This window comes from Zophobas morio, unplaced genomic scaffold (genome assembly GCF_036711695.1).
Source record: "Zophobas morio isolate AGI-343-1 ecotype UQ-CSIRO unplaced genomic scaffold, CSIRO_AGI_Zmor_V1 ptg000031l, whole genome shotgun sequence".
Lineage (NCBI taxonomy): Eukaryota > Metazoa > Arthropoda > Insecta > Coleoptera > Tenebrionidae > Zophobas > Zophobas morio.
In genome coordinates, this window is record NW_026972136.1 from 7784217 (window position 1) to 7798627 (window position 14411).

A 14411-nucleotide genomic window follows, 5' to 3' on the forward strand; every position below is an offset into this window, starting at 1 on the left:
TTTTTTTAATAATTACTAAAACAATGTAAATTAGTAGAGACTTCTTAGAAATTTTGAAAGTATACTAACATTACTTGAAAAATGGTAAAATATTGACTACCATTTGCATCCTTTCCGTAAAGCAGAGAACGTCATAGTAGAAATGATTAAGTTATATTTTCTATGTGTCTTAATGTTCAGTGAAAAAGTGAGTTATAATAAGCGGAAAATACGCTTTCGTATTAGTTTATTTAGAAATATTTTACTAAATAAACAGTTACATGAAATTTATTGATACATATTAACTACGCTGTGTACTTGAGGTACATTAAAGAAAATTTTTAACAGAAAACCTAATTAATACCTACATATTTATAAACCAGGTACAGTAGTAGTTAAAGCTATAACGTAGAAGTCGTAAAAACAAAATTTTTAAATTCTACTAGTTCAACAGAGCTCAGATTATTACTATTATTATTATATTATTGAAAAAATTCTCCATTAAAGTAGTCATAACTGCCCTTACTACTGAAATTAAATTTTCTTTTAGATGATGTTCCGTATGCGCAAATGTAGAATTGTAAAGTTCCAAAATCCTGTGTAAATTTATTTGCTATTAACACTGTGCAAGAGTGCAAAGTAGGACCACGACGTACGCATAATCTGTAAATAATTAATGTGATAAGTATAATAATTAATGTTACTATTAATAACAACTTACAGTTACAAAAGTGGCTAGAGAAAGATCAAATAAATTTATAGCCGTTATCTTAATAGGCCTATGACAGCGTTCGACCAAAATCTGCATATTTTTATTAACATGAAGGGAAACATCAACCCATTGAGAACTAAAGATGGAGTAAGGAATTTTACTACTCTGTGAACAAAACAATAACAAAAAATTTCTAAAACGTAGCAATAATATTACTTTCGTTTCCACTTCATTTCCAAACCAACAATAAAGAAAAAGCTGTGCTGCAAGACCCATAACATAGAACAAAGCAACAATAGCTGCTGCATCCAAATTGTCAACCTGAAAAACAATCAAGCAAAATTTGATTAAGTAGACGATTGACTTACCAAACTAAGTTGAAACAAACTTAAGGCAATAGTAAGGGCGCTAGTGGCAAACTGGCCCAGAACGATTAAATTAAAAATGGAATTAGCTGTGGTAGCAAAACTAAAACATTTCAATTAACATACACACAAATTTACACCGAAGATTTCTTAAAATTCTCGATGTTGCGAGACTGACTTAGTCAAACATCGCAATTTTTTACCTCAGAATAGTTTCATGATGTTTCACACAATTCACCAACTTCATGTTAAATTCTTCCGCGTTACCATCAAGATTTTCCAGATTGTCGCACAAAAGGTCACACTGTGTGCTAGTGTACATCAAGAGCCCGTAAACCATCGTGTCTACATTTATGTTTCCAATAGACAAGTAAGTGAAACATATGGCTTGATAAATGTAAGCGATCGCATAGTTTATGTTTTTTTCCAGAGAAAACGGATACCAAGCGGGCATAATGAGCATACGTCCACCCACAGTAAGAGGACCCACGACCCACAGTACCATACAAAAACTCACGTAAGACCCCCAGCAAATGTAACAAGTTTTCCATCGTTTCAGTATGGGCTGAACTAATTTCACTTGGCTTTCAGTTTTCGGCTGAAACTGGTGGCTGTTTAAAATGCGAACCAGCTTTTTCATGTTTCCCACGTTACGCACGAAAAAACACATTTTTGCGACTCCAAGCATGTTTGTAATTAAGATGAAACACGTGTTGGCCAAGGCTGCCAGATCCTGGTAGACGACAAAGATATTGGCGATTTGGGACAAGTTGTGTAAGCCGATTAAAGTAATGGCGTTGAGTATGGCGTAGATTGTGTAGGAATTGAATTTGTACAGTTGCCCACTGTCCCCACGAGGCCATATTCCGACAATACGTAGCGCCTTGAAATTTAGTTCAGTGGTTGACATCCAGTCAAATTTTTGCATTTCTTAGAGTTCAGAAAAATATGAAACGAAAATTATCACCAGCTGAAAGCGCTGAATTTTTAAGACTGTTAATTGTTTCTGGCTGCGGAATTACGACTGAATGCCTGCAAGCAAGTTCGGAAATTATATTAATCTAAAAACTAATTTATTTATTGGGGAATTTATGAAACTTTGATATTTGGTTGTCCTCGGAACTATTAATTACACGTTTCTGTAATTAAAGGGTAAAAGAAAATCTACCCACTTATTGTGTTTTTGTGGGCGCATTAATGTATTTTTCATGAAAAAAATTACTGAAAAGCATTTTTTTTAATTATTGGAGATGTGACTACTTTAAAATACTTAGCCTCCACGTACCTGTAATTACGATTGCGTGAGAAGGACAATTGTTATAGATTATTATTAAGAAAGTTTGGTTTCATTTTATCAATAACGGCTTTAGATCTTGTCTTTGTACGTTGATAGAGGTTATAGTTGTGTAGTTTACTCCAAAAAGACAAGACACTGAAATGTCAAGGTTATTCTAACATAAAAAAAAATAAATAAAACTTGTAGTTGGAGCTCCACATCAAATATTCAAGAATTCAAGTTAAAGGCAGATGTACAGGTATAAAACACCCTAATATGATGGATTAAACACTAAAGGAAAAAAAACACATGACATAGTGCAAATCGATTGGTCCTTAGATGGTGAGGTACATTTCATTTAATTTACTATTTTCTTATTTTTGTTAACTTGTTGATCCTTTTAATTTGCTCATAAACACGTTTGATAAATTGCCATGCACCAAAAAATTTTTTAGGCTCGAGAAGTAATAAAGGCGGATTCATAAATCATAAGTTTAAAAATATGTTATTTTATAAAATTTAATTAACATTTACTATGCAAAATTTTGATATGACGTCATCACATTGTTGGTGGGGATAATCAGACAAATTCTAATTTGTTTTTTCATATACACAACATTCCTAAAAACAAATCAAATCAAATTTTAGCTAACAAAGTTTCAGTAGTTTCGGAAATTATCTGTCTAATAAGTATCAACACAGACAACAGACGCAAACGGGAGACCCATTTTTTTCACACTTTGGGAATAACGAAACATTAAGAAAACATGAAATTAGCAGTTTGCTGTACGGACCCTATTAAATACTTCCGTTTCCTTATGTCCGTCGCCTGTGGTTTGTCGTCAGCCGTCTGTGATTATTTTTATTAGACAGAGAATTTCCAAAACTACCGGCCCGATTGTTGAGTGCGACATGTGACCAGATACTGCATAATCAAAGATATTTGTTTATTTTCGTTACATCATGCGTTTCTCATCAAAATTTATGTAACACTGACATGATACTATAAAATGAAAGACATTTTTATTTCACGTGTTCTTAATTGCAACATATTAATTTTAATGAAATTTATAATTTCATAATGTTTTGGTATCTTACAGCCATGTCGAATCAGAAGTTGCGCTAAATTTAAAATGAAATCTAGGCAAGTGAAATTGAATACCAATTATAGTAAATTTTATTGCAACAAAATTGCATAAAGAATATCGTTTGATAGCGCAATTGTTTCCTTTTTCGAAGTTAATACAATATTTGTGAAAGATTAAACAAAAGAACTGGGCGTGTTTGCAAAAATGTCAATGTAGTTTTTGCTTAATTTCATATCTTTTACAAAACAAGGATTATTGAAATAATGAAATATTTTGCACTTATGCTCTTGAAGTATTGTAATCGGCAGACTACCCACTTCAGTGTTTTCTTGACGTTTAATGACTCCCAGAGTACGAAAAATGGTCCTCCGTTTCCGTCCGTCTGTCGTTTGTCGCCTGCCATCTGTGCCAATTTTTATTAGACAGTTAATCTCCGAAACTACTGGACCGATTATAGCCAAATTTTATGTGTATTTTAAGAGTATCTTCTAAATGGTAAAACTCTAACCAAAATAATTTTTCTAATTATCGGTCACTACCAACAATTTGACGATACCTACTCATAAAATTGCGTACTTAAGTTATTATCTAAATTTTGTGAAAAAATATGTTTCTATACTCGTGGTTCATAAATTTTACTTCACAAAAAAAATAGTCGAAGATTATTTCGACAGAACTTACCTCGCCCCTGAAGTATAATAAAACATAGACAAATTTTCGAAAAATTATAAAATTTTAATTAAATGGACTAAACCGTTCCTGATTTAACCAATAAAACAAACTGACTCATTCATTAAATTCTTTGTGTCACCCTGTATAAGGAATTAAAAAAATATATATAAATGCATTGATAAACCACAAGTACAATAGTTATCTAAAATGTAAATAGAATTTATTTATAGAATTTTGAGATGACGTCATTAATTTAAAAAAAAAATCCAACACGGATTCATAAACTACACGTGTAGAACTAGGTACCGCGTCAATTCGTCGTGCACAATTCGTCGCGCGACAATTGATCGCAAACAACTGATCGCAGCGTCAATTGGTCGCAGCGACAACTGGTCGCAACGACAACTGGTCGCAGTCACAATTGATCGCAACACAATTCGTCGCAAGTACAACTGGTCGCATGCGACAATTGATCGCAGGCGAAAAATAATAGCGTTTATAGAGAAATAAGTAATTGTTATGAATGAGGAAAATAAATTAATGTGCTATATTTTCAAAAATTTCATTATTTCTAAAAAAAGTGCCAAAATAAATACATACGAGTTCCATAAAAACGGTAACTATTAGGCTCATTTCCGACTAAACCAAAGTGCAAAAAAGTGAAAATATTGTAAAATATTTTTTTTAATGCTGACACATCTCGTCGGTATGCTACTGTAATGTTCATTTGGATTATTCGTCTTATTGATTAGACGCTCAAGTAAGTGATTCAAGCTTTTCTTCTCACAAGTTTAAAGTTTGTCAATTAAACGAGTGAAAAAAATAGCTTTCAAAACGTGTTGGACGTCATTTTTCTTTAATAAAAAATGGTTTTAAAATTATTACAACTGTCAAATTAAAAAGTTATAGATAAATCGTGAAAAAACTCTCGTTACAGTTTTAAGTGAAAAAGTATTATTTTCATTAAGTTTGTTAGTTTAAAAAATTAAATATATACCTATATTTTTTAATAAATTTGCTGCGTAAAAGGAATTTTTAGAAATAATTTTCTCGTCATTAATCGGTTGCAAAAGATCAAGAGGCACTCGAAGCAAGCCCTGACAAACTTATTAGCGGCGCCAGCGGAGATCTCCAATTGGCTGCGGTACCACCATGGACACTCGCGTAACCTCCTTTTCCAGAATTGTCAAAATGACATTGCCAAACTCAAAGCAATCATGAATTAAGCATTTCATTTTAAATTCTGTTAGTATCAAGTGGTACATGGTATTCGTATTTTGGGTTGCGTAAAAATAATTTTCAGAAATAATTTTCTCGTGATTAACCCTGTATATGTATTTTTTACACCCACATATGGTACAACTGAATTTTTCTTCAGTACAATACTAGTCACATAATAATTAAAAAATAAGTTTTTAGTTGCATAAGTACCTACATTTCTTAGATTTCCCGGTAACACAAAATTATTCTTGACGCTCTAACAAAAGTTTTTGCAATATATATTTACAATACACGTAAACCTTTCTCAAACCCTGTAAAAGATCCGTTGCAATTTACAAGGTATTAAAATAAGTATTATATATCCGTCCAGTGGAATTTATATTCGCTGCATATGGATACTCTAGATGTACTATTATTATTCTGTATCAAAATGTGTTAAAATTTAAAGGTTGTTAAAAATATGATTTTTTAAATAACTGTAATCTAGTTAAGAACAATAAACACTTGTTTTTATGTTGAGTACTTATTATAATGAAGCTAGTTCCTATAATATAATAGGTAAAATAAGAAACGAGATAAATAGAAACAATCTCTTAAAAAAAAATAACCAAAATGACAATTTATTAATAAAAAATCTTATGTAACAAGGTGTTTACGCTCGTATTTTTTAATTTTTAAAGTGCAACTACAAACTTCGTCATTTATCTATATTCAAATTGTTTTTAATTCGATATTTACACCTTACCTGGTTGCTAAATTTATTGCAACTTAAAATTCAGAATACAAAATATTTAGTTTTAATAAAAGAAAATACTTCCCGATGAATTTTACCTTGCGATCAATTGACGCTGCGATAAATTTACGTACGATCTATTGTCGCTGCGATCAATTTACGTGCAATCAATTGTCGCTGCGATCAATTGTCGCCGCGATCAATTGTCGCGTGCGACCAATTGTGCTGCGACGAGTTGCTTGCGATCAATTGTCGCGCGATCAATTGTTTGCGACCAGTTGTCGTAGAATCGTAGAACTATACCCTATATTCATAATACACATAAAAGTTGACAATAATCGGTCCAGTACTTATGGAAATATCTATTCAACAAAAACTGACGCAGACAGCAGACAGACAGACGGAAACGGGAGAACTATATTTTTGTGCTATAAGGTATAAGGTTCATTGAAAATATGAAAGTAGCCGTCGTCCGATGGACTCGATTACAATACTTTCTTAGTTTATGCCGAGGAAGTAAAAATTTTGTGTGCAATATCTTTCATGGTTTAGTAGCCGGTATCTCGCTGTTTGGTCAAGTCCTATCCAGTGTTTTTTTTTAATGTGACTTATTTATTATATTTTTACTTATAGGGACTATCATAAATTAAATAAAATTTTACAGTTTTTCGAAAAAACTGAATTTATTCGACTCTATTTAAGAGACCAGCGCAGATCTGCCTAAATAACCTTAAACCAATATTTTATTTATCATTTTTTCACAAATAAAACAAAAACACTGTATGTTGGAAGAATTTTCATTATAAATATACAGCCATAAAAATAACATTTAAAAAGTAAATTGAACCAACAATTTTCTAAAAGAACAGAAATGATGAGAACATACTTTTTATCTTCTTACTAGAGATTACTAAACGTTGATCCATTTTAACAGAAATATCCATCAGTTAAAATAATATCCTCGTGAACTTGAAAGACCGGAAAGATCTAATATTCTCTTAGACGGTTAATAGTTTGTTTCAGGTCTAATTGTTCTCTTGTATGTTTTAATAACTTTTTGTAGCTTGAATTTGAACATTTATTCTCGTCACCCACGCTTTAGAGCTCAGCTTATTTTGATTTTGAATCGTACTGAGGAAACGCATGATTTAACCTCATATAGACCGAGTAAAGAGTATAATATGCGGAAGTTCACAGGCCAAATTTTGAGTTTTTCACGGGTTCTAAAATTTTGTTCTCATGTTGAATTATGGCGGGATGTTGGGGTTATCAAAATCCGTTCATTATTTTTGAACTGTAAGCATTTGTGAAATAAATAAAATAGACAATGAATACATACAATTTTATTAACATTTTAGTGTTTTCGTCCACACAAAATGTTTTGTTTTTGAGACTAGCATATTAATTAAAACACATTTTAGTATACATAGTGTTTAAAAAAATATAAAACAGTTTTGAAGTGGGTATCTATGTTTCACTTTTTTCAAATAGAACACCCTATATTTTATTATTGGATCTTAGCCTATTTTTGTTCTCTTTCCTTCAATGTCGGTGTGTTCCCTAAAAAAAGTGAAAAATCCCGATAACTATTAACCTTTTAAAAATAAATTGCGGTCATTAAGCCTAAAAATCCGTAAAAATATACTGGTATTCTATTTGAAGAAAATAAGTTGTGTGTTACAGAGTACAACAGCAATAAAATTAAGTGCAACTCAACCAATAACAATAACTAAGTCAACTGCTGAAGAATAGCAAAATAAGAATACGAACTGCGCATAATCTGAAACAAACGTGGATTAGCACCTAAATAAAACACACTTTTTACAAAAATCATTCACCGTCATAAAAGTATCCAAAGACAGATAAAACAAGTTCAATGCAGACATTTTAATGGGTTTTTGGCTCCTTAAAATAATCAGAACCAAACTCTTCCGAACTTCCAATGGCTTTCCTATCCAGTTTGATTCAAAAGTAGCAGAAGGAATATTTCCACTCTAAAAACACCGAAATCATTTAAAATATCACAATTTTATTTTCAGTCACCTGTAAAGTCACTTCGTTGCCAAACCAGCAGTACACAAATATTTGAATAGTTATAGCCGTCACATAAAACACACGAGCAAAAAAGTCCGTTGTGAAAGGAACATCCTTAAACAAAGCTCACACACACAAATTTTAAACAACCCGAACACTTACCATTGTCATTTGAAACATGGCCATCGCGATAGAAAGAACACTTGTGAAAAACTGCACAAAGACAATCCAGTTGAAAAACTTGTTCGACTTTTCGGCAAATCTAAAATTGATTTTGAACCTTCCGTAACGTTCTTTTATAATTAGTTACTCACGTAAGAATTGCTTTGTGGTGTTTGATACATCCTCTTAACTGTTGACTGAGGTCAACTGTTCTCAAATCGTCACACAAAATTTGACACTGAGCCCCCACATACACATTTAAAGCAGCTATCAAAGTGTCGATGTTCACGTTGATGAACGAAGTAACCCCCATACTTATAAACTGGTATAAAAAGGTTATTTCATAAAATGGTGACGGTTTATAATTGTAGGGAAACCACGCTGGAAAAGGTAGTTCATGGTTGGCGATTGAACCATCAGTGAGAGGTGCCACACTCCAAGCACAAAAAGCAGCCATTGTCATCGAGTTGTACATTTTGTACGCTTTTTTCCAGGGATTTAGAGTAAACTCAACTAACTCTCGTTGGGTGGGGCTCTTCGGCTGAAACAAATCGCTATTGATTGTGACCATAAGCTCTTTCAGCAGTTTCATGTTTCGGGTTAAGTAGTACGACTTCAACACAGCTATGGTTAAGGTTATAGAAGCAAATAAAATTGATGCTATGGCTTTCAGGTCGTCTAAAACGGTAAATATGTTGAGAGTCAAAGATAGGTTGAAAATGATGACAAAAAGAGTTAGCGAAATGGTGGCGTATAAAGTGTAGAGGTTTAATTTGTATGAGTCGTCTCCAGGGGGCCAGAGGCCTGCCAGTTTTAACATCCTGATATTTGTTTTGATAGCGTCTTTCCATTCGAATTTCTCCATTATAGAATCTAGAATATTAAAAAAATTAAATAATAGTGTGATACGAAAATTATTAATTCTTCTTAGTTGATATGACAATCAATGAACGCTACTTAGTGCACACTTTGCTTTATAAAAGTTTAACTAGATATATGTCACGTGGGAAAACAGTAAGTGCATTTTTAAAATTTATATTGCATATATTTGAATACAATTCTTTTAGCTTGTTTTTACCTTGAAATAAAAAATTTGGAAAAACATGTGATTATTAATTGTAATAGAAAAAAAATGTTGTTTATAGCATATTTGTGCTTTACGTAAAAGTATGTTATAGGTAATAAGTGTAAATATAGATATTTCTCGTATTTTTTGCTTCCAGTTTATTGTTCTTTTTTTGTGGGTTGCCGGACGTAAATCTGCATAAAAGCATAAGCATAAAACTGTGTATTTTTAGCAAAAAATGTGCATTTTTCGAAGAAATTTTGTGCATATAAATCGGCTCTTCACTAATAACTATTTAATTAAGACGTTAACAAACAATAAGCTCACTTAACTAATAAATATCAGACGACTCACCTCATCAAAATCTTAGACACTTTGTCATATCATCGCTAACTTTTTGCTTTTTATATATCTCCTGTACATTCATCAAATGATTGCTGGCATGTAATTTTACCGCTACAAATAAAACCACATATAATTTTAAAGGATCGTCGCTTGAAATTTCCCACTTTTCAACTTCGTTTCGTAACGATGAACCTATTAGCTTAATATAACGGAATTTATTATTAATGTGTTGAAATTAAAACCCTCCAACTCTGTTTACGCAAATAAGTGTGTAGTTTGTCAGATAGAGAACTGTAATAAAACTGAAATGAAATAAACAGTTTGTGTTCTTGTAGATTACTAGCGGAGAGTGTATGATTATCCTAAACTGTTTGTTTTTATCTCTTTCTGGCTTGTGAGTTGAGTTACAGCTTCATTCAAGAGGGGTCACTACGTATAGCTCGTGTGGGATAATCAATAAATTCCATATGTGTTAATAAAATTTGCAATTTGCGATTTGTGATGTGCACATTCGCACCACTTTCTAGAAAATCAGCAATGCATTTGTTTTTATTTCAACACCACTGGAGAAGATTTATTTTGAAATTTTTAGAATTAGAGACCAATCTTTTGTCTTGCCCCCAATTTTCCAGTCCTTCAACAATCTATTGCTGTTACTATTACTGCTTGGTATAATAACGTTGAAAATACAGAGAGTAAGCTACATATAGCTTCCATCAACCCACAAAAACAGCAGATCTGAAGTCATTGCGAACAAAATGAAGCCAAACTTTCTTAATAATAATCTGTAATAATTTTCCTTCCCATGCAATCGTAATTATATGGTACGTACTGGTGTCTAATTATTTTAAAGGAATCGCATTTCCAGTAACAATTAAAAAAATTCTTTCAAGTTTTTCATGAAAAATATATGAGTGCGGCCGCAAAAATACAATAAGTGGGTCGATTTTCGTTTAACCTTTAATTACAGAAACGTGTAATTAATACTTTTGAGAACACTCAAACATCAAGCTTCTAAATTACCCAATAAATAAATTAGTTTTAGCTAATGTAATTTTCGAACTCTTGTAGGCATTCAGTCGTAATTCCGCGGTAAACAGTAATCATTTAATTGTGTTAGAAATTCAACTCTTGTTCATTTCACTGAAATGCAAAAATTTGACTGGACGTCTGCCATTGAGCTAAACTTCATGGCTTTACGCATTGTAGAAGAAAATGGGAAACTGTACAAATTTAATGCCTACACAGTCTACGCCATATTCAACGCCATTATTTTAATCGGCTTACACAACTTGTCTCAAATCGCCAACATCTTCGTCGTTTATACGGATATGACAACCTTGGTCTACACCTGTTTCATCTTAATTATAAACGTTCTCGCAGTGGTAAAAACGTGTTTTTTCGCACGTAACTTGGGGAACATGAAAAAGCTCTTCCGGATTTTAAACAGCCATCAGTTTCAGCCGAAAACTGAAAAACAAGTGAAATTAGTCCAACCCATATTGAAACGGTGGAAAACGTGTTATATTTGTTGGGGGGTTTTCATGGGTTTTTGTATCCCGTTGTGGGTAATTGGCCCTTTTACTGTAAGTGGACGGATGCTAATTATGCCTGCTTGGTGTCCATTTTCTCTGGAAAAAAACTTCAACTATGCTATGGCTTACATTTATCAAGCCGTATGTTTCACTTACTTGTCTGTTGGAAACATAAATGTGGACACGATGGTTTACGGACTCTTGATGTACACTAACATACAGTGTGACCTTTTGTGCGACAATCTGGCAAATCTTGATGGTAACGCGGAAGAATTTAACACGAAGTTGATGAATTGTGTGAAACATCATGAAACTATTTTGAGGTAAAGTGGTTGCGACGTTTGATTAAGTCACGTTGTTATCCCCACAACACCGAACATTTTTTGAAATTTTCGGTGTTGGTGCGAAAGTTTTATGTTAATTGAAATGTTTTAGTTTTGCTGCCACAGCTAATTCAATTTTTGATTTAATAGTTCTGGGCCAGTTTGCCACTAGCGCCCTTACCATTGCTTTAAGTTTGCTTCAGCTTAGTTTGGTAAATCAGTAGACTGCTGCTTAATCAAATTTTGAATTATTATTTTTTCAGGTTGATCGTTTCGATGCGGTAGCTGCCGTTACTTTGTTTTATATTTTAGATCTTGCAGGACAGCAATTTTTTTATTGCTGGTTTAGCAATGAAGTGGAAATGAAAGTAATTTTGTTACATTTTATTGTGTTTTTGTTATTATTTCGTTCGCAGAGCAGGAAAATTCCTTATTCCATCTTCAGCTCCCAGTGGATTGATATTTCCTTTCATGTTCGCGAGTTTGGAAATTGACAATTCTACATGTGTATTGGAGAAAGTTTTCGAATTACTAACGATCTAAGTTCTGTTGTCTGTGGTATAAGCAAAATGTAAAACTTTACCTATTTTCACGAATTAATAATTGAATAAACTGACACAAAAGCCTATATTGTTAAAAAAAAGGGACACAGCTCTAACCTCCTCCCTCGACTCAGGGTTCTGGTTGGTAGGGCTCAGGTAATCTGCGCTACTTCCCTTAGAATTGTACTTACGGTCTTTGACACATTTGCGACGGGCGACGTAATTCCTTTCGCAAGTGAATTGTGCGGAGGGCCGCAATTCCACGCAACTTCCACTCATCCCGCGAAGAGATATTCCACCTAAAAACCGCCAAATGACCACATACGACACAGAGACAGAAATGGGAGACCTATTTTTCCATGTTCTAGAAGCTATGGAACGTGGAGAACATACGAAAATATAGTTTTCCGCTCAATCACCATGTTACAATACTTCTATACATATGGTCATTACTTTTTTTGAATCACTAACAGTCGCTTACACTGAAATCACGTTTTTTTCCTTTTTTTTCTGAATTTTGGACAAGCCCTTGGAAAAAAATATAGTTCCTAGCGGCTTTTTGTGAAGAAGACACATTCATTGTTATGTCTTATTATAACAATGGCACATTCGTAAACGAAGAGTGTGTGTATTCCGTAACCGCTTGTAAGCAAGAATATCTGGCCAAATACCGTGATTTGGTAATGCAAGAAACATCGTTAGAAGCTCACATTAGAGATGTAATCAACAGATTTGTTCGAACTGGCAGTGTTGGCAGAGGAAAATCTCCTGGAACACCTTCAGTATCTGAGAAAGTTGCTGATAATTTGAGACGATTTGATCAGAAGTTCCTGTTGCAATATGCAATTGAACAGGGTCCAAAGTATTGACGAAAGGATGTTACAGAACATTCTTGAAATTAAGAAGACAGTGAACATGTGCTTTGAAGAAAATGGTGAACATTTTCAATATTTACTGTGATGTTTACCCGCAATAAATTTATTTAATTAATGAATTAGTTTTATTTTTTAATCTGATGGTATATTTGAAAGAATCTGAAAAGTTCGGAGGAATCTGAAAATTCGAAAGAGAGAATCAGAAAGGATCCAAAGAATTTGAAAAAATCTTAAATTCTTTCAGATTTTTTCGATAGTCTCAGATTCTCTCAGAATTTTTCACCTTTCATATCGTTTCAGATTCTTTCAAATTTTTCCAGATCATTTCAGATCCTTGCAGACTCTTTCAGATTCTTCTTGTTTTTTCTAGATTCTTCTGGAATCTTCATAACAGCTAACATCCATCTAGCAAGATAAGAATAGCAATAATTTATCACATTTATTTTTAAAATATTAGAAAAAAAACTTTTTGTTCACTATTGAGGCATTGCCTCACCTGCCTCATAGGACAAACCGCGCCTGCCACTCTCCCTCTCTTTTCTTGCAAGGTATCTCATATGCCAAAACCGGTCTTATTTTAGCAGGTTCTATCACCACCCACCCACCCTTCTTTTCTTACAAGGTATCTCATTTGCCAAAATCTAGCACCTGCTAAGATATGACTGATTTTGGCAAATGACATACCCTATAAGAAAACAGAGGGTGGGTGGGCGGTGTTAATACCTGCGAGGATAAGACTGATTTTGGCAAATGAGATCCTTCTAAGAAAATAGAGGACGGGTGGGCGGGGTTACTTCCTGCTAAGATAAGAGTGTTTTTGGCAGATGAGATCCCTTCTAATAAAAGGGAGGGTGGGTGGTCGGGGCTAGTACCTGCTAGGATAAGACTGATTTTAGCAAATGAAATCTCTCTAAGAAAATAGAGGGCGGGTAGACGAGAGTAGTACTTGCTAAAATCAATTTTATCTTACCAGCTACTAACACCGCCCACCCACTCTTTCTATTCTTAGAGACTATGTCATTTGAGAAAAATCTGTTTTATCTTAGCAACTACTAGCCCCACCCACCCACCCTCTCGTTTCTTACAAGGTATCTCATTGGCCAAAATCTAGTACATGCTAGGATAAGACTGATTTTGGCAAATGAGGTCTCTCTAAGAAAAAATAGGTCGCGTGGGCGAGGCTAGTATCTGCTAAAATCAACTTTATCTTGGCAGCTAACAGTTTTAAACAGAAACCCTGTTTAAGAGTGTTAGCATATACCTCGCGTGACGTGTTGGACCAAATGACCTTGACACAATTTATGGTCCACAACATATCCTTCCATTTTATATTAACTTTGTATTTTTTTTTAATATAGAACATCATTTAACTGTCAATTTTTCTTGCGCAACTTTTAACACCCTTATAATTTAACTAAGATTTTTGTAGACTTCGGGTCTTTACACTTGATTTCGGGGTAGTCAGGGAAAACGGGAGAGATTA

At 33.4% G+C, this 14411-nt stretch overlaps 3 protein-coding genes across 3 annotated transcripts; 1 reads left to right on the forward strand and 2 right to left on the reverse strand.

Annotated features, from left to right (window-relative positions):
* Window positions 1-441: 441 nt before the first annotated feature.
* Window positions 442-1966, reverse strand: LOC135139331 (odorant receptor Or1-like). The gene is made up of 5 exons (XM_064069533.1): window positions 1260-1966; window positions 1060-1159; window positions 908-1012; window positions 701-856; window positions 442-642 (listed from the first exon to the last, which is right to left on the reverse strand). The coding sequence occupies exons 1-5, from the start codon at window positions 1964-1966 to the stop codon at window positions 586-588; spliced, it is 1125 nt and encodes a 374-aa protein (XP_063925603.1). The 3' UTR covers window positions 442-585.
* Window positions 1967-7765: 5799 nt separating this feature from the next.
* LOC135139332 (odorant receptor Or1-like) lies at window positions 7766-9107 on the reverse strand. The gene is made up of 5 exons (XM_064069534.1): window positions 8395-9107; window positions 8243-8342; window positions 8090-8194; window positions 7885-8040; window positions 7766-7826 (listed from the first exon to the last, which is right to left on the reverse strand). Exons 1-5 carry the CDS (start codon window positions 9105-9107, stop codon window positions 7776-7778), a joined length of 1125 nt encoding a protein of 374 aa, XP_063925604.1. The 3' UTR covers window positions 7766-7775.
* A 1694-nt stretch (window positions 9108-10801) lies between these two features.
* On the forward strand, window positions 10802-12005 carry LOC135139333 (odorant receptor Or1-like). Its single transcript, XM_064069536.1, has 4 exons — window positions 10802-11511; window positions 11624-11723; window positions 11775-11879; window positions 11928-12005. The coding sequence occupies exons 1-4, from the start codon at window positions 10802-10804 to the stop codon at window positions 12003-12005; spliced, it is 993 nt and encodes a 330-aa protein (XP_063925606.1).
* The last annotated feature ends 2406 nt before the right edge of the window (window positions 12006-14411 follow it).